The sequence below is a fragment of the Strongylocentrotus purpuratus genome, unplaced genomic scaffold (assembly GCF_000002235.5).
Source record: "Strongylocentrotus purpuratus isolate Spur 01 unplaced genomic scaffold, Spur_5.0 spur5_scaffold_1, whole genome shotgun sequence".
Classification (NCBI taxonomy): Eukaryota; Metazoa; Echinodermata; class Echinoidea; order Camarodonta; family Strongylocentrotidae; genus Strongylocentrotus; species Strongylocentrotus purpuratus.
Window position 1 is genome coordinate 40,811,913 of NW_022145594.1, and position 18,030 is coordinate 40,829,942.

The following is an 18,030-nucleotide window of genomic DNA, read 5'->3' on the forward strand; positions in this document are numbered from 1 at the left end:
TGCACCCTAAATATAATAATTGCAAATATGTTGCTATACTCCCCCTGCAAGGAACAAATATATATTCCGTCATCAATAACGAAGAAAACATGATTTTATGGAATATTATGCACAAAGCAAATGAAGGAGAGCTCGTATAATAAGTCACAGAGTTGCCAATTTGTATTTGATTGATCACAACTTCAATAATTCATAACTTTCTTATTTTCATTCAGAATTTGCTCAAACTTTCACTCACCTGATTTTCTTATTATTCTGCCTCTATCGAAACAAACTTATTTTGGGGGTGGACTTTCCCTTTAATGTAATCTACTACCGTATGGAAAATCATTACATCAACAATTAAACTGAAATTGGAAATCTGAAGAGGAGGCAGCACGTCAATAAGGAGAACATCACAATAATTAGTCAATAAAACTTAACTAATTTAAACGAAGAGGAATGTTATCTAAACACATAGTTCGCGATATGGATATTCAAACTTCTTCACAGCGTTATGCGCTTGCGAACATGACTAGTCTCACGTACGTGCAGACACTATTCAGAAGGGAAAGAACGTACTTCCCATAGGTTCAACACGCACCATGCCCCAATCTGTGCCGCATAAAAAAATAACGCGTCCGGTAAAGGGGTACTTTTCGTGCGACAAAGTCCGGCCCGAGAATTGTATAAAAAAAAAGGGGTGTATTTGACTTTTCACCCGGAGATTTCTTTAAAAAGGTTTTTTTTTTTTTCCTCTCATCTCTGTGGACTCCTGAGAAATTATTCCGAATTTAGGGGGGTACATTGAGCATTTTTCCTGATTTAGGGGGGTCTCCAAGGCAGGAAAAGCCCGCGAAAAGCCCGCGAAAGGGGGGTTCAGAAATGTTGGCAATCCTCAGATAGGGGGTGCTTTCAAAAAGAGGGTACGAGCATATGCGTACCCTAAATAACACTGAGTGGGGGGGGGGGGCGGGCAGATATCAAAGTCCACGAATAGTTGCAATAATTTTGTTTACACAAGCGAAGCTATATGGAAGAAGACCTCCACGTATTATTAAATGGGACAATATTATATTCTAGATAAAGTGTCTGTGTTCTCAAACGTTTGATAGTCGATCCAAAGCATCTAAATCATCAATCATCGTTAAAGCTTTAAGAAGATATCAACTTATTATGAAAACAAATATTGTCACAATCAGTTCACAAATAGAGGTGACGGAAAATTATTCCAACTTTTTATGGAGCAACAGTGTTTTCACATAAGATACCAGGGGCGGATCCAGAATTGTATAAAAGGGAGGGGGTGCTCTACTCTAGTTGAGTATCTGGGCCAAGCTTGTGGGAGGTGGTAGAGGTAGAGATCTGGGACCCGTTTCACAAAGCCCTTTTTCAATGACAAATGACAACAATCAGTGACAAATCTGCTGATAACCAATCAGAAGCAAGGATTTCAGTAGCTTATAACAAAACTGTCATTTGTCACTGATGACAAATTTGTGAAACGCCCCCCTGTAATTCAACGGGAATCTTCCCAGTCGTCTCCAGACTCTCCCCAGGTTCCTTCATTGGGCAGAGGAGGGGGGGGGGGGGGGGGGGATGGGGGGGGGGGGATTACAAAAAGAGAGATAGTATTTGTTTCGATTTACTTATTACATTTCGAAGGGAAATTTAAAGGGGGGTGGTGTTTTTATAGTAAAACGCTCACGTTGGTTCTGTCATTAATGTATTTATTTCATTTATTTCTTTATTTTATATCATATTAAATATATTTGGGGGAGGAGTAGGGGGGGGGGGGGGGGGGAGGTGGGCGGTTCTCCATTAGTGCATGCCTCACGCAATATCCTAGCAAATTGCCACGCATTCTGAAACACGGTGGCATAAATATAACATAATACGTCATCGTCACGTTAGTCTTTCGATCTCACGATAATAGTCTACCAACACAGACCGTATGAAGACACGTACCAACTTTCGCATCTAGTCGTCTTCATTCAAGGCTTCATTCAGCGCCAAATTCATGTAGGAAAATAAAGAAATGCAGAGCTATAGACAAGGTTGAATCTAGAATCCTTTAAAGGACACGGGGCACAATTCAGAAATTCTCGGAAAAGTAAGAACTAAGTGAAATAGATAATAGTGAAGATATTGATTGATGAAAGTCAACAACAAGAACGATTTACAATACTGTTTCATTGAAAAGGTTTTCAGATTTGTGAGTGCCTTTTGGTCTAGGATTTGAAAGGGGTTAAGAGATAAAACAACTAATGGGGCACATTTTTCATTTTTTATTTGTGTACACAAAGTATATATGTAACATGGTGGGAGGGGGTGGTAACGAGCCGGTTGTGCCCCTTGCTCTGCCACTGACCATACATGTAAAGATAACACAGTTTAGAGACATTGTATTAAGCGCTATATAAAAGCTAAATATTATCATTATTATTATTATTATTTAAAGTTCAGAACACCGCAGAGTTAAAGGTCTGGGCCCACAGACTAGCGAAGGGTTCAAACTGCAAACCCATTGAAAAACACAATTCTCTCTAAATATGGACAATATATACCGTTCGAGACATAGAATTGAAACAGTCGGTGGGCTAGCGGTACCGTGTATACATTCAAATCGCCGTACTAGACAATTGTAAAATCAAATTCGAAATGGAGGTCGAGGTGCTTGGAAACGCGATGTCGTTGACATCGCTCTTGGTCCTGATCGCTCTGGGTTGCATCGTCCTACTCTTACTGTACGTATAAGATTACTGAACATATGATTATATATCTTGTGACCAAAATTATCTTTTTGTTAATCACTTACCAGCCTTCGCCATTAGCAGATAACTAGTTTACATGCTCAAACCCTTGTCAGCCGCTGTACATAACAGTGTCTGTTTTGTGATAATAGGCTGACAGCACAATGCTAAGCTCTGTACCTCAGCTTCTATCTCTAAATACAGACAGAGACTGACAGAACTAGGCTCTGCTCAAGGCTTTGATATAAAATCCTGGAGAACATGTAAAATTAGAGACTGTGTCTGCAGACTAGTTCGCTATTGCAAGCGGCGAGAGCGGTGTGAACTTGATCGAGAAAAAGAAAATAGTCTAGAAGATCAGTCTGTATCTCGTTCGAGGATAATTATGTTCTGCTGAGACTACGTCTGGCGTCACCGAGTGTCAAAAGACAAGAAATATGTTTTACCAAAATGCACCAAGCTACGGAGCCCGGGAAGGGACATGGTAAAAATATTTTTATCTCGTTAAAAACGAGATAGTATCTCGTTTTAATGAGATAGTATCTCGTTTTAATGAGATAGTATCTCGTTTTAAATGAGAAAGTATCTCGTTTTAATGAGATAGTATCTCGTTTTAATGAGATAGTATCTCGTTTTAATGAGATAGTATCTCGTTAAAACGACATAGTATCTCGTTAAAACGAGATAGTTATCTCGTTTTAATGAGATACTATCTCGTTTTAACGAGATAGTATCTCGTTTTAACGAGATAGTATCTCGTTTTAACGAGATAGTATCTCGTTTTAACGAGATAGTATCTCGTTTTAACGAGATAGTATCTCGTTTTAATGAGATAGTATCTCGTTAAAACGACATAGTATCTCGTTAAAACGAGATAGTTATCTCGTTTTAATGAGATAGTATCTCGTTAAAACGACATAGTATCTCGTTTTAATGAGATAGTATCTCGTTTTAATGAGATAGTATCTCGTATAAGACCATTGCATACTGGAACCGGGTGGTCCCTGTATTAAGCGGTTCTAGGACAATTACCCCCTGGGCAATCACCCCCCGGAAATTTACCCCCGGAAAACTACCCCCGAAGGACAATTACCCCCGGAAAATTACCCCCCGGAGAATAACCACCCGAGGACAACTACCCCCCAAGGACAATAACCCCCCGGAAAATTACCCCCCGGAGAATTACCCCCCGAGGACAACTACCCCCGAGGACAATTACCCCCCGGAAAATTACCCCCCGGACAACTACCCCCCGAGGACAACTACCCCCCGAGGACAATTACCCCCCGAGGACAACTACCCCCGAGGACAATTACCCCCCGAGGACAACTACCCCGAGGACAATTACCCCCCGAGGACAACTATCCCCGTGGACAATCAGGATTCAATAGCAAAAGACGATCTGATACATTGAGAGATGGCTACGAGCCTATAAGACCCCCTTCATGAACCCATATTCGCTCAAATACTAGCACGTTGTCTTCCTCGTTACTAAACATTTCCCTTTAATACATATAAGTTATACAACGGCAGTGCGGCTGCTGATTTCCACGAAGGATGTAAGTTTTAGGTAATTGTCAAGCGCTTCTCAAAATGCATAGAAATACATTTCTCTTGAGCAGCGTTATTTCAACTTTTTGAGTCATGGTACCCTCTTAAAAAATGAAAAGTTTCTCCCAAATCCCAAATTCTTCACAGACTATCTATTTTGCATGACTCAGGCACTCGCCAAGTGCTATGTTCATGGGTGTCGATCCCGGGGGGGGGGGGGGGGGGGATGGGGGATATATCCCCCCAAAAAAAATATTTCAGGTGGGGGGGGGGGGGGGTGGCCTGTCCAATCATCCCCCCCCCCAACAATTCACCATACAAAAAAAATGAAGAGAAACATTAATGATGAGAGCCCGATGAGAGTAGTTAATGGTTATTACTCGCAAGATGACCATCAGTATACACATTTTGCAATCTCATTTTCATAATACATACGTAAATGAGACATCCGTATATGAAACAAGAATAAATTGAATTCTCGCTCATACGGCTTCATCAGGAATTGATCAATTTATTCAATCAACAGCATCATATAAATGCAGTGCGCCAAATGCAAAGCCGCAGCGTTAAAAAGCAACGAGCTAAATATCAAGCGCGAAGCGCAAAAGTGCAAAAAAGAAGTAGAGAGTGGGAGAGACAGAGAGGATACAGGCGCGTATACAGGCGCGCGTAAAAAACGCCGGCCAAAAAGAGAGAGAGAGAGAGAAAGAAAAAAGGAAGAGGACGTAGGAAGAAAAAAGATTAAGAGTCAAGAACGGTACAACGAATCGTCATCTTTCTCTTATAATGTAATGAAACGTCGAAGTTTCGCGCGGGAGGGGGGGGGGGGGGGGTTGGGGACTGAATTTAGACAAGGATTAAGAGTCGAGAATGGTACAACAAATCGTCTTCTTTCTTTAGTAACTTAATGAAACGTCAAAGCTTTCGCGCTTCGCGCGGGAGGGGGGGGGGGGGGGGAACTGAAATCAGACAAGGATTAAGAGTCGAGAATGGTACAACGAATCGTCTTCTTTCTTTATCAATTTAATGAAATGTCAGAGCTTCCGCGCTACGCGCGGAGGAAGGGGAACTTTATTCAAACAAGGATTAAGAGTCGAGAACGGTACAACGAATCGTCTTCTTTCTCTAATAATTAAATGAAACTTCAAAGCTTCCGCGCTTCGCGTGGGACGGGGAAACCCCCCTCCCTGCAGCCACCACCCTTTAGGGAGCGCGCTTCGCGTGCTCACTACCGCCCCCCTAAAATAAAATCCTTGCTACGCGCTTGAGAGGATAAAAACCCAAGTTGCAAGCCCACATGGGTCCCATATTCTCTGAAATGTTATCTTTATTGAGGGTGACTTGAAAAAATTAATAACTTGTAAGGGAGGGGGTGCAACCTGCCACACACTTCTACCTCTTGGTTGCTTTTATCCATTGCCGAAATTATTTTGGCACCTATCACCCCCCCCCCCCCCCCCCCCCCCCAACCACGGAGGGACCAACAATGACGGTCGCATACTACCGGGTACCCATTTAACACCTGGGTGGAGAGTAGCAAGTGCAGGTTAATATCTTGAAAAAGGATATTAGTGCCGGTGTCGTGATTCGAACCCTCGACCTGCGCATATCATACTCCCGCATGACAACATAAATATATAGATAACAGAAATATATAGATAACGTGAAGAAAACCTTAATTTCGGATCATGGTCGAGGGCCCATTATACAAAGACAAATACACGATCAGCTTAAAAAGTGACAGAGGATGCGTAAATGAAATATTACATCCTAATTTCTTTGTTTTGCCATTTTGTTGGTGAGAGAGGCTGTAAGGCGTACTCATCTGCGCGCAATGTATTATTGAATTTCTTTAAAAAATGTAATTTCTGTTATTTACTCGGTAGCAAAACTTCGGGAGAATTGGGCAACTCCCAACCCCCCCCCCCCCCCACATCGAAGTGAATAACTTGAAAACACTGAAATGAACTTCACAAATAACATAGAAATTGAAAGTTTATGAAATTTTCTATAAAGAGCAATTTGGAGAGAAGCTCGCATTATTTGTCACAGTGTTACAAATTCCTCGGGGGTGATTGTCATCGGTGATAGTTGTCCTCGGAAGAGGGGGGTAGTTGTACTTGGGGGGAATTGTCCTCGGGGGGTAATTGTCCTCGGGGGTAGTTGTCCTCGGGGGGTAATTGTCCTCGGGGGGTAGTTGTCCGGGGGGTAATTTTCCGGGGGGTAATTTTCCTCGGGGGGTAGTTGTCCTCGGGGGGTAATTCTCCGGGGGGTAATTTTCCGGGGGGTTATTGTCCTTGGGGGGTAGTTGTCCTCGGGTGGTTATTCTCCGGGGGGTAATTTTCCGGGGGGTAATTGTCCTTCGGGGGTAGTTTTCCGGGGGGTAAATTTCCGGGGGGTGATTGCCCAGGGGGTAATTGTCCTAGAACCGCTTAATACAGGGACCACCCGGTTCCAGTATGCAATGGACTTATACGAGATACTATCTCATTAAAACGAGATACTATCTCATTAAAACGAGATACTATGTCGTTTTAACGAGATACTATCTCATTAAAACGAGATAACTATCTCGTTTTAACGAGATACTATGTCGTTTTAACGAGATACTATCTCATTAAAACGAGATACTATCTCATTAAAACGAGATACTATCTCATTAAAACGAGATACTATCTCGTTTTAACGAGATAAAAATATTTTTACCATGTCCCTTCCCGGGCTCCGTAGGTTCCAGTATGCAATGGACTTATACGAGATACTATCTCATTAAAACGAGATACTATCTCATTAAAACGAGATACTATGTCGTTTTAACGAGATACTATCTCATTAAAACGAGATAACTATCTCGTTTTAACGAGATACTATGTCGTTTTAACGAGATACTATCTCATTAAAACGAGATACTATCTCATTAAAACGAGATACTATCTCATTAAAACGAGATACTATCTCATTAAAACGAGATACTATCTCGTTTTAACGAGATAAAAATATTTTTACCATGTCCCTTCCCGGGCTCCGTACCAAGCAGACAGATTTTTCGGTCTATATGTGTATCTACACCACCTAGCTACACTGGCCTTAATTGAAATTCGTGATTAACGAAACAAGTATTAAAGCCCGTGTAAATATATGGTACGCAGTAGGATTTGTTCTTTGTGTATACGCGTGAGTGAGTGATCGTGAACTAAAATACTTTTTCATCCGCTTTGGGTCATGCCTTTTCGGCTATTAAATGAAAATTATGGCAAAACGAATTTGAAATGATTTTGCTGTTTTGTTCGGCAGAAATGACTACTGGGCCCACGGATACTGGAAGCGACGAGGGGTACCATTTGAACCCCCTCTTCCAATCATCGCTAATATGAGAGTCTTCGCTAAGGTTAGTGTTATGTGTAATCACTGTCATTATAAATCATTATAATAATAATAATAATAATATGAATATTTATATAGCGCCGGTATCTGACAGGCTCTGACGCTAATGGTGCTGTACATATCACAATCACGAACATATCACTTTCTTAACTGAAGTAAAATAAAGTAACACAATGTATTACGCCACAGTTATAATTGTCATTATTAAATAGAACTGTTTAGAAAGAGATGGGTTTTTAGAGCAACTTTGAAGTCATGGAGGGCTTTTAAGCTACGAATACTGGGTGGGAGCTTATTCCAAAGAGACGGGCCAGAATGAAAAAAGGCTCTATCCCCCAGGAACTTCGCGTCTTAGGGACAACTAATAAGGAGAATAGAATTACAACAATCTAAGCGAGATTAAACAGAAGCATGTACAAGTTCCTCTTATCTGATTACATGTACATTGTATAATTATAGAGGACTACTAAAATGTCCACAAACGGATGGAAGGTGGGAAGGGGAGACGACCGCCCAATTTAGAAAACAGAAATGAGATCTAAAATTATAATATTCTACACAAATGTCAGATAAGACACTGATTATAAAACGAGAAATATTTGCCTCAACGATCATTATGTTTATGATAATTGGTTTCTTGTACAGCGCCGGTATTCACCTCTAATGGGCGCCTATGATACTTAGTTTCAAATTTGAGAGGCCGGATGTAAAATTGGCGATTTCAAACCGAAAGAGAATCTTGATCAATTAGTCCAAATTAGTCCCATACAGTCACCTGTTCCAAGAGAAATTTAATTGGTTAATTAAATAAATATATATATAAAGTTATTATATGTTTTAAGCCTGCAAGAAGAATAGGCACATGAAGCCTAATATTAGCATATTTCCGGAGAATAATCTGTCACTACCTTCCTCAGGAAAATCGTAATAAATATAGAGTGATTATATCATGAATTAAAAGCCGTATAGTAAGTACACGGGCACGATTTTCATAGCCGGGGATGGGGGGGGGGGGGGTGATGAGAGGTTGGTTGGGGATGTTGTCTCGCCGACAGCATTTAATTTCATCATATATATTGTAGCAGACTTATCATGGTGTTGTATGGTAGTATGTTCATTTTTATACATACATATCATATCAAGGATATATATATATATATATATATATATATATATATATATATATATATATATATATATATATATATATAATGTAAATGTGTACATGTATACGTGATGTATTCATACAAATGTGTATATAATATATTCTAATTTATCAACAGGGTGTTGTCGAGGCCTTCGAGGTCATGCAGGAAAAGCATGGCAAGGTTTATGGGTGAGTGAAATATAATCATATTCAAGTGGGTATGTCGTGGCGAAAAAGCCAACCCCCGAAAATTTGAAAATCGCCTCTCACTCTTGAGCTCCAGGGGAGGGGGCCGGTCTTCTTTTTTAAAACAAGTATAGGTAAATTTAACGTGTTTTATCTGTTTTTCCCCCCAGGGGAGGGGGGAGGGACAGGGGTGGGGGGGGGGGGGGGAGGGGATCATTCACTTGACTATGTATACACTAAATTCTAGGACAACTACCAGTTTTGCCTGACTGCAATGACAGGCAACTGCCCTTAGACAACTACCCATATACCAAACGGAAGGGGAAGAGGCAGGGGTGGGGTAGAGAGTGGGGGGGGGGGGGTTAGTGGCCGGGATGATATATTGGGGTGTGTTATTTCATGGGGTTTCCAAATTCAATCAGAAATAGGTACGGAGAAATTAGTTAAAAGGCAATCTACTAGGTTATCTACTAGGTGATATAATAATATATTTCGGGGTAGTAGTTAAAATGTAGTTATTATTGTTATTATTACTATTATTTTTAATCATAAGTATTGTTTTTCATAAATATCATTATTTTTTATCATGATTATGATAATAATGATAACGATTGTTATTATCATTTTATTTTCATTATTATTTATCATCATCATCATCTTCATCACCATCAGCATTTTCATTGTTATTATTGTTGTTATTATTATTATCATTATTATTATTATTATTATTATTATTATTATTATCATTATCATTATAATTGTTATCATTATTATTATCATTATTATTATCATTATTAATATTACTTTAGAGGGGGCTTTATTTTCTCTTTTCTAACAGGATATATTCTTTTCGAACTCCCGTGCTTGTGGTTGGTGATCCTGAAATGCTACGCAGCATCACCGTTAAGAACTTCAACAGCTTCCACAGCAGAGTAGTAAGGTTCCCAAACTGTCTTAAAGATAAATTTGAGTTCTGGTAAAACAAAAATGAATTCTCACAGAATCAAACGAAACCTACACTGAATGTTCAAGATTACAAATAAATTTTATTTACCAAACAATTTTGGTAGAAAATGTAATATACTAGCTGAGTAATGAGCATAGAAAGATAAGGAAATCAAGATAAGTAAGACCGACACCATTTATGTAGTCCCACAAACATCTTTTTGTGTACAGTGCTTGTTACTTTACCAAGACTGGACCAAATTTATTATGATTTTGATGAATCCAGAACCTTGCAGTACACAACAATACTTATATGCTACATGATCATATTTTTCTGATCCATTCCTCACATTTTTTTTCACAATGCAATCGCATGACCAAAACTCAACTTTATCTTTAACGTTAAACTCAAAACATTCGATCACAAAGTCTGCAATTTCCGTTTCCCTTTATCATATTTCGCTTTTCACGTTACACATGATCGGTTTAGTTTACATGATAAACAATGGTAATATTAGGTATTTTGAATGAACACAAGTACGTAAAATAAATTCAATCACTTTGGTTTGCTTGTTGTTACGATCCTACTAGCAGTAAAGAGCTTAATTGAGATAAATTACCAGGCGCAGGGTGGCGAGTTTCGCTGATTACGAGTTGTACACACACTAATTGGTAATGTTGCCATGTCGGAAAAATGGAAAATGCCGAGTGTAGACCAGGGACCTGTTTCACAAAGTCTTTTTCAATGACAAATGACAAAAATCAGTGACAAAAATCAGTGCTGATAACCAGTCAGAAGCAAGGATTTCAGTAGCTTATAACAAAAACAGTCATCTGTCACTGATGACAAGTTTTATGAAACGCCCAACTCCCATTATGTCTTAATTTTCTTACAGGATATACCCCAAGCTGCCGGGGAGTTAAGGAGCATGCTGTCCGTTATGGAAGGCCAGCGCTGGAAGGAAGTCAGGAACATTGTAACCCCAACATTCAGCGCAGCAAAGATGAAACAGGTAAGTCTTTTTTTATCGACTCTTTCCTCGCTTTGTCCGGTCTTCCCATCATGCAATGGACTGCCCTATTCGACCTTTATCACATGTAAAATGCATTAGTATGGAAACACAATAAGCCAGTTCAAGGATATAGTGAGCAGCAGTCAAGAACATGGTATTAGACAGGAAGACAGCTAAATTGATGATCAGTTAAGAACGATGTCAATTTTCCATTATTGCTGAAAGTAGTGCTTTTTCGACATCAGACAATATACCGTCGAAAGGGGGCGCGAAATCGGCACGTCCATAGCGTATTTACAGAGATAGCTGTGACACGCGCACACATACGCTATCAAGTTTCTTCCCTCGTACAATCTTTACTTGGATTCCTTTACGCAAGTTCTTAAAACATTATTAGATCGAATCAATTTGCAATCGCTTTTCGTTCGATTTTCACTGTCATATGGGGCGATAAAAATCCAGCCGGGCGCTGATCCACTCACACAAATGTAAACAAAACCCACTCCTTTGCCACGGGTTAAAACCATGTTTTTGATATATAACTATGTTGTCTTTATTTTCCTTTATTCTAAGATGTCGAATCTCATTAACACCAACGCAGACACGTTGGTGAAGTACATCGGCCTCAAGCAAGAAGAGAAAGGACGCATTGAATGCTCAGAGTGAGTCATTAATATTATTTTAAAGGGATCCGGTAACTAAATTAAAGGGGTGGGAGGGGGAGATCAATAAAAACACTGTGGTTTAAGATTAAACCATTTTTGTGTCCTAAGATATATCCATATATCTGTATACATTATTATAATATGTATGCACGTTCACGACCGTCACGATAAATATAGTTTGACGACTGAATTCACTGTTTTCGGATAATATATTAACATCATAGAGGTGTCCTGGTCGAGTGGATACGTCGACGGACTGTCGATCTTAAGGTCCGCAGTTCGAGTCCCGCCGCGGCACTAATGTCATTTGGCAAGACATTGATCTACATTTGCCACACTCAACCCAGGTGATGTAAATGGGTACCTGGCAGGAATTAATTCCTTGAAATGCTAGAACGCAGAAGTGGCTGCCTTGCTAAAGCCAGGGTAATAATAATTGGGGCAGCGCCAGGAGCGTCACAACGTGACAGACATGTGCGCTATACAAGAAGCCACCATTATTATTATTATTATTATTATTATTATAGTCAAAGAGGCTACGGTCCCCACGACCGATGGCCAAAGATACAGGCAACCCAGAATACGAACGGTCCACGAAACCGACAGCCTGCGAGGCCCACAGCCACAGGTGGCGCGATGGCTTAGTGGCAGATCGATGGTCTCGTAAACTGGTCCCTCGCAGAAGACAGCCGCCGGTCCCCTGGTAATTTCTTGCTTACAAACAGACACATGCTTGTTTTAGCAGTCAGGTAAAGAAAACAAACCAACCAACAAACGTTGTGAAAGATTAACTGAGGGTCCACCTGACCGAAAGCAAAACGAAACAGCCTCGCCGGGGTTTCTGTTAGTTTTCTCGTAGGTTCACTGGACCGAAATTATTTTCTCATTGGCTGTCGATCGGTCTCCTGGCATTCATCAATTCATATATAGGAACTTTTTATTTTCTGCAGGGTTTTCGGATCTTTCGTGATGGACACGATTGGAAGCTGTGCGTTTGGTCTCAACATCGATTCGCAGTCCAATGCCGGTAACCCATTTGTGACGAACGCGAAAAGAGCATTCAAGTTTGACTTCCAGAAGCCACTCTTCATCCTAGGAAGTATGACATTTATTTAGTTCCGACCTTATAATTTGTGTATTCTTTTTAATAAATTTATTTTGAAAATATTGTTTGAATAATATATTTTTTTTTGGGGGGGGGGTGGGGGTAAAATTGTAATCACCCTCCGCTGTAGACACACTTCCGTTCACAGAGGAGGGTCACATTTAAACCACTGACCGTAGAGCATTTGTTATTGCTAACAAGTTTTATGAAACAGGGCCAAGGACCCTCGAAATGGATAACAGCTAGTAAGCTGAAATGTTTTGCCTCCTCCTCCTCCTCCTCCCCAAAAAAACTCAAAAAACATGATTGGGGACAACCTGAGAAGGTGGTTCATTAAGCTGTTTTGAAAAAATAAAAATAAATGTTCCGCTTTGCTTTGGTACGAAGAACAAATATTGGAAAGAAATAAGACTTGAGTTCCAGGAAACACCGCACTTACAACTGTTTATGACTTTTACAATGTTTAATTCATCATTCTTTCCTCATTATTTTGTTTAAACTTAACTTTTGTAAGGTCTGATTCCATCGTTGGGGAGACTAATGGCTAATTTTAGGATCTCCATGTTGATTCCTGCTGAAGTGCTTGACTTCTTCAATGACGTCACCAAGAAAACTATCAACCTGAGAAAAGAAGCAGTAGCTGGATCAAACTTTAAAGTAGGTTTTGTTTGTTTTTTTTTTTTGGGGGGGGGGGGGGGGGGGAGGGGGGGGGGGTAGGTAGAGGGGTGGTAGATTACCCTAGAAGATATTCGCCACTCTCTACCCAGAAGTAAATGGCTAGCGGGCAGTTGCTGGGGGTAATGATATTTGGAGGAACTGCAGGACGAACAATATTGATGCTGATGAGGCTTCCCTGGGTAAATAAAATTATTGGTCTTTTTGGAAAAGATTATGGTATTATTCAAGTGGCCCACACGTGTAGAGCAATGCATGCAGTGCTTTGTAACTACAAGGTACAGCGCTATATCAAATACCCTTTCGATTGGATTATTATTATTATTATCAATATAGAGGGTTGACTTCCTGCAATTGCTACTCGATGCCCAGAAGCAGGAAACAGTCGACAAGGCCGTTGATCATGTAGAGGAGGACGACGAGAACGACATCCATGATGATTTGGACAAGCATCACGATGTCCACTACCACACCAAGACTCTTGGCAAGAGAGCTCCTCTGACCGATGAAGAAGTGTTTGCACAGGTAATGCTTCTGCATCTCAATGATTTAAAGCTCCACTGCACTACTTATATAGCTACTTGCGCCCTCTATATAGCAAACAATGCATAATCGGTGACCATTGGTCCCCATGATCCTCTTTTTCTATTCTTAATTAAGAGCTGATTTGATGAGATAACCACCTGTCCAGTGACCTTGCAGGGGGTCCAATTCCTCCTGTACACTACAGATGGGCTCTATAAAATAAATGAATTTGAGGGGCTCTGATGATTATGATCATAAAACAGCATTAAATTTGTTTTCCTGTGGCATATCGTCAGACAGACACATGGCAGATAAGTCTGGAAAGAATGTCATTTTCCCGATGATTATAACACTATTTTCGAAACAAAGAACCCAAACATGTTGTTCGGCTACATAAGTTCCTCAGTATAGGCTATTATTGATTTTGTGTTTAACTCCATGCTTATGCTAGTGGATTATGAAAATGCTCAAAGATCAGTTTGGTTTTAACCATTACTATTATGGTTACACGTATTATCTGAGATCCTGGACCCTGTCTAATAAAGAGTTGATATTAATCGTTATTTATTTGCGATTGGTATCAATGGCAACTATGTATATAATAGATAGGGACTGCAAACTTGCGATTGATTAGAGGACTTGCGATTGATTTGGATCAATCGCAAATCTTTATTAGATGACGCCCTGAGGGTGTTTCACAAAACTTGTCATCAGTGACAAAAATGACAGTTAATGTTATAAGGTACTGAAATCCTTGCTTCTGAAATCCTTGCTTCTGATTGTTTATCAGCAGATTTGTCACTGATTGTTGTCATTTGTCATTGAAAAAGACTTTGCAAAACGGGTCCTAGCTGGTCATCGCAATATTTGTGTTATGATTCACCCGCCAGGTGCTGATCTTCTTCACTGCTGGTGCCGAGACAACCACTACTCTCCTCGGGTTCATCTTCTACGCGTTGTCCATGAACCCAGACATCCAGGAGAAGCTCATCAACGAGGTTGACGAGGTGACGCCCTCACGTGACTCCGTTGGGTATAGTTCCATCGCCACCATGCCTTACCTGGATCAGGTGGTCTGTGAAACGCTTCGGCTGTATCCACCCGCTGGCATGTAAGATGTTCTATAATCTCGGTCTAGATTGATGCTGATACTTCGACAACCCTAAAACGAATACAGTTTTTCTTAAGGTCCTGTTCACGATAATTAACATGTATAGCAGTGTCTTGGGTGATTACTCGCTAAATCTGCAAATGATTTTTTTCCTTCTCCTCACTCTTCTTCTACTTCTTCTTCATCTTCTAATTCTTTCTCATCTTCTTCTTCCTCCTCTTTTCTTCTTCTTTTTCCTGTGGTTCGCCCCAAGTTCGTGCATGGCTCGGGCTTCCTTACTGTATTACGAATAAGTGCTTTAAATGTATTTGTATGTCCTTTCCATGTATCTAATTTTCATTATATTTCCAATATGCTATTGTAATATTTGTTTCGCATTGTAATTCATGTATGAATTTCTGCATTTTTTCTCCGCCATGCAGTTCTAATAGGATGTGTAACGAGACCTTTGTACACAATGGATTGATGATTGAGAAAGGAACCCAAGTCTTCATTCCTGTCTACACCATCCATCGCGACCCGGACTACTGGCCAGAACCAGAGAAGTTTGATCCGGACCGGTAATAACTCCATACAATATCAAGTTTTTCTATGCTGATTTTCGTAGTTAATCCGGTATTCTGTCGTTTTTCTTTGACAAGTGCAAGACGAAAAGCCCTGCTCAATATTTATTTGTTTAAAGCTATTAAGTATGCATATTTCTTTGTATCTGTCTGGTTCTGATTCGACTTTTTAACGCTTTATTTACGGGAACCTGGTGGTCCCCGTATTAAGCATACGCGACTGTAACAATGCAGTAGTCAACGGGTTAGTTTGTATGATTGAATAAACGCCTACTGCTTTCGTAAAAAAAATCCAACATATTATATGATGCGAAATCATTGTTTAGTTGGGGGTAAGAACAAAATGTACTTGAAGCTTATACAGTCCTTAAAACCTTTAGCCAAGCTTTCATCCATTCCTGTGGACCTTCTTAAGCCAAGTTGTTCTACACATACCGTTTCTTGCGGTCAGCTACTGTAATTAATTCAATCCCAGTTCAGTCTACGATTCAAAAATGTATTTCACCTTTTCCTCTATCTTCTTAGAGCACACACTCTCTCTCTCTCTCTCTCTCTATTTTGATTTCTATCAGTAAGCATTAATCACGAACATGACGTGATTTGGTAATCTTGTATTAAACGATATCAACAATAATTATGAATACATGCCAGCAAAGTAATACTTGAAAGCAAAGTAATTATTTCTGAAGCATAAAGATAGAAAGAAAACAGCAACAACAAAACAAAACAATGAAGTTTTTTTTTTTTTTTTAACTTTACCTCCCCCCACTGTGTATTAATCATAGATTCACCAAGGAAGCCAAGGCCAAGCAGCATCCATTCGCTTGGCAACCTTTCGGAGCCGGTCCTCGCAACTGTATCGGGATGCGTTTTGCTTTAATGGAGACCAAGATGGCCGTGGTGCGCACACTCCAGAACTACCGCTTCGAGACATGCGCTGAAACAGAGGTAATAAGAAGATCAATTAATCTGTACATGTGTTTGGGAAATTCAGTGGCAAAAAATAAATTAACATGGTCCATATTCTTTGCCAGTGGAATAGGTACACGAGGGGAGAGGAGAGGGGGACACGGTGAAACATGCTTCCCCAATCGATTGTGGAAAAAGAAAGAAAGAAAAAGGAAGCAAATAGAGGAAGGGAGGGGGCCAGAAAATAAGACGCCTGGACCATTCCCAAACCCGTTCTCGAAATTAATCAGTACAGTAGCTTTATGTTTTCACTTTTCATTTTCCAATTCCAAGCACGAGCAGAACCTTAACCCCCCCCCCCCCCCCCCCCCCCCCCCAAGTTTTGGAATCATCCTACGCGACTATTGCGCATGATGATAGTCTATTTCACCATGTTCAGAATATCCTTAATTCATGCAATACATTTTATTTTTTATTTTTTCGTTTATTCTTTCATTCCAATTTCTCTGCACTCAGATTCCTCCGAAGTTCGGGCGATCTGGTTTCCTGACACCAACCAACGGGGTCACGCTCAGAGCAGTACCCAGAACTGACAAGGTTGCCTAGACACGATCGCAGATACGTGGAAGAAAACAACTCGAGTGCAAATTGAATACCTTATCGTATGTCCGTAAGAAACCATTTTCGAGTTACGTAATATGTCATTGTATTTTTATATAATAATGATAATAATAATAGGTCCATTTATATAGCGCAGACACTATATGAATATACTCTACTGTGCTTAATACAAAGTATCATATTACCGCGGCCAGGCGCGTACGCAGGATTTTTTCAAGGGGGGGGGGGGGGGGGGGGGGGGGGGGGGGGGGGGGTAAGAGGACACTTTTCTTTTTTCTTTTTGCTCTCGAAATGTGAAAATTTGACATTTTGCTCCGTTGGGGGGGGGGGGCGGGTAAGGTCACCTTTTTTAGGTCAACCATGGGAATATTTTTTTTTTTTTTTTAATAAAAAATAAACAAATTTAAAAAAATCCAAAGGGGGGGGGGGGGGGTTTAGAGAAATTTAGGGGGGGGGTTACACACAAAAAATTACCAAATATTAATGTTATCTATAAAGAGTAAATCATATTGTCACAATCATTTCATATCGAGGTAAGATTTTTTCTCCAACTTTATGGGCACTGAGCATTTTACAAATAACATTAATACTGTATGAAATGATGGAGAGATTGCTAATGTCTAGATTCAAGATTATTTGTATCGTTGAATATGTTTATATTGTGAATAAAGAAAATAAATGCACTGTTTCAATCACATAATATTGTGCATCAGAATTTGAATAATTAAAAGTAAAAATTAGTAATATTGCTAAGATTCTGTAATTTTTTATGAATTTAATGTGATGTTGAAATTAATTCAATCGAAATGCAATAAGACACAATCTGCCATTTCTACTTGCATTTAATTTGGGCTTTCTTGTTTGTCAATCTCAAATTAAAATGGTGCGTGAACAATAG

At 39.9% G+C, this 18,030-nt stretch overlaps 1 protein-coding gene across 1 annotated transcript; it reads left to right on the plus strand.

Annotated features, from left to right (window-relative positions):
* Positions 1–2,562: 2,562 nt before the first annotated feature.
* On the plus strand, positions 2,563–17,252 carry LOC588156 (cytochrome P450 3A9). The gene is made up of 13 exons (XM_030978234.1): positions 2,563–2,726; positions 7,578–7,671; positions 8,951–9,003; positions 9,839–9,935; positions 10,842–10,958; positions 11,532–11,620; positions 12,574–12,722; positions 13,243–13,385; positions 13,740–13,928; positions 14,819–15,039; positions 15,462–15,599; positions 16,388–16,550; positions 17,028–17,252. Exons 1-13 carry the CDS (start codon positions 2,641–2,643, stop codon positions 17,115–17,117), a joined length of 1,629 nt encoding a protein of 542 aa, XP_030834094.1. The 5' UTR covers positions 2,563–2,640; the 3' UTR covers positions 17,118–17,252.
* Positions 17,253–18,030: the final 778 nt, after the last annotated feature.

Excerpts from the sequence above, each read along its gene's own strand:
- LOC588156 (XM_030978234.1), top strand. The coding sequence starts at position 2,641 with ATGGAGGTCGAGGTGCTTGGAAACGCGATGTCGTTGACATCGCTCTTG. Across the intron at positions 9,004-9,838 it reads AAGCATGGCAAGGTTTATGG|GATATATTCTTTTCGAACTC; the intron begins GTGAGTGAAATA and ends CTTTTCTAACAG. Across the intron at positions 12,723-13,242 it reads GCCACTCTTCATCCTAGGAA|GTCTGATTCCATCGTTGGGG; the intron begins GTATGACATTTA and ends AACTTTTGTAAG.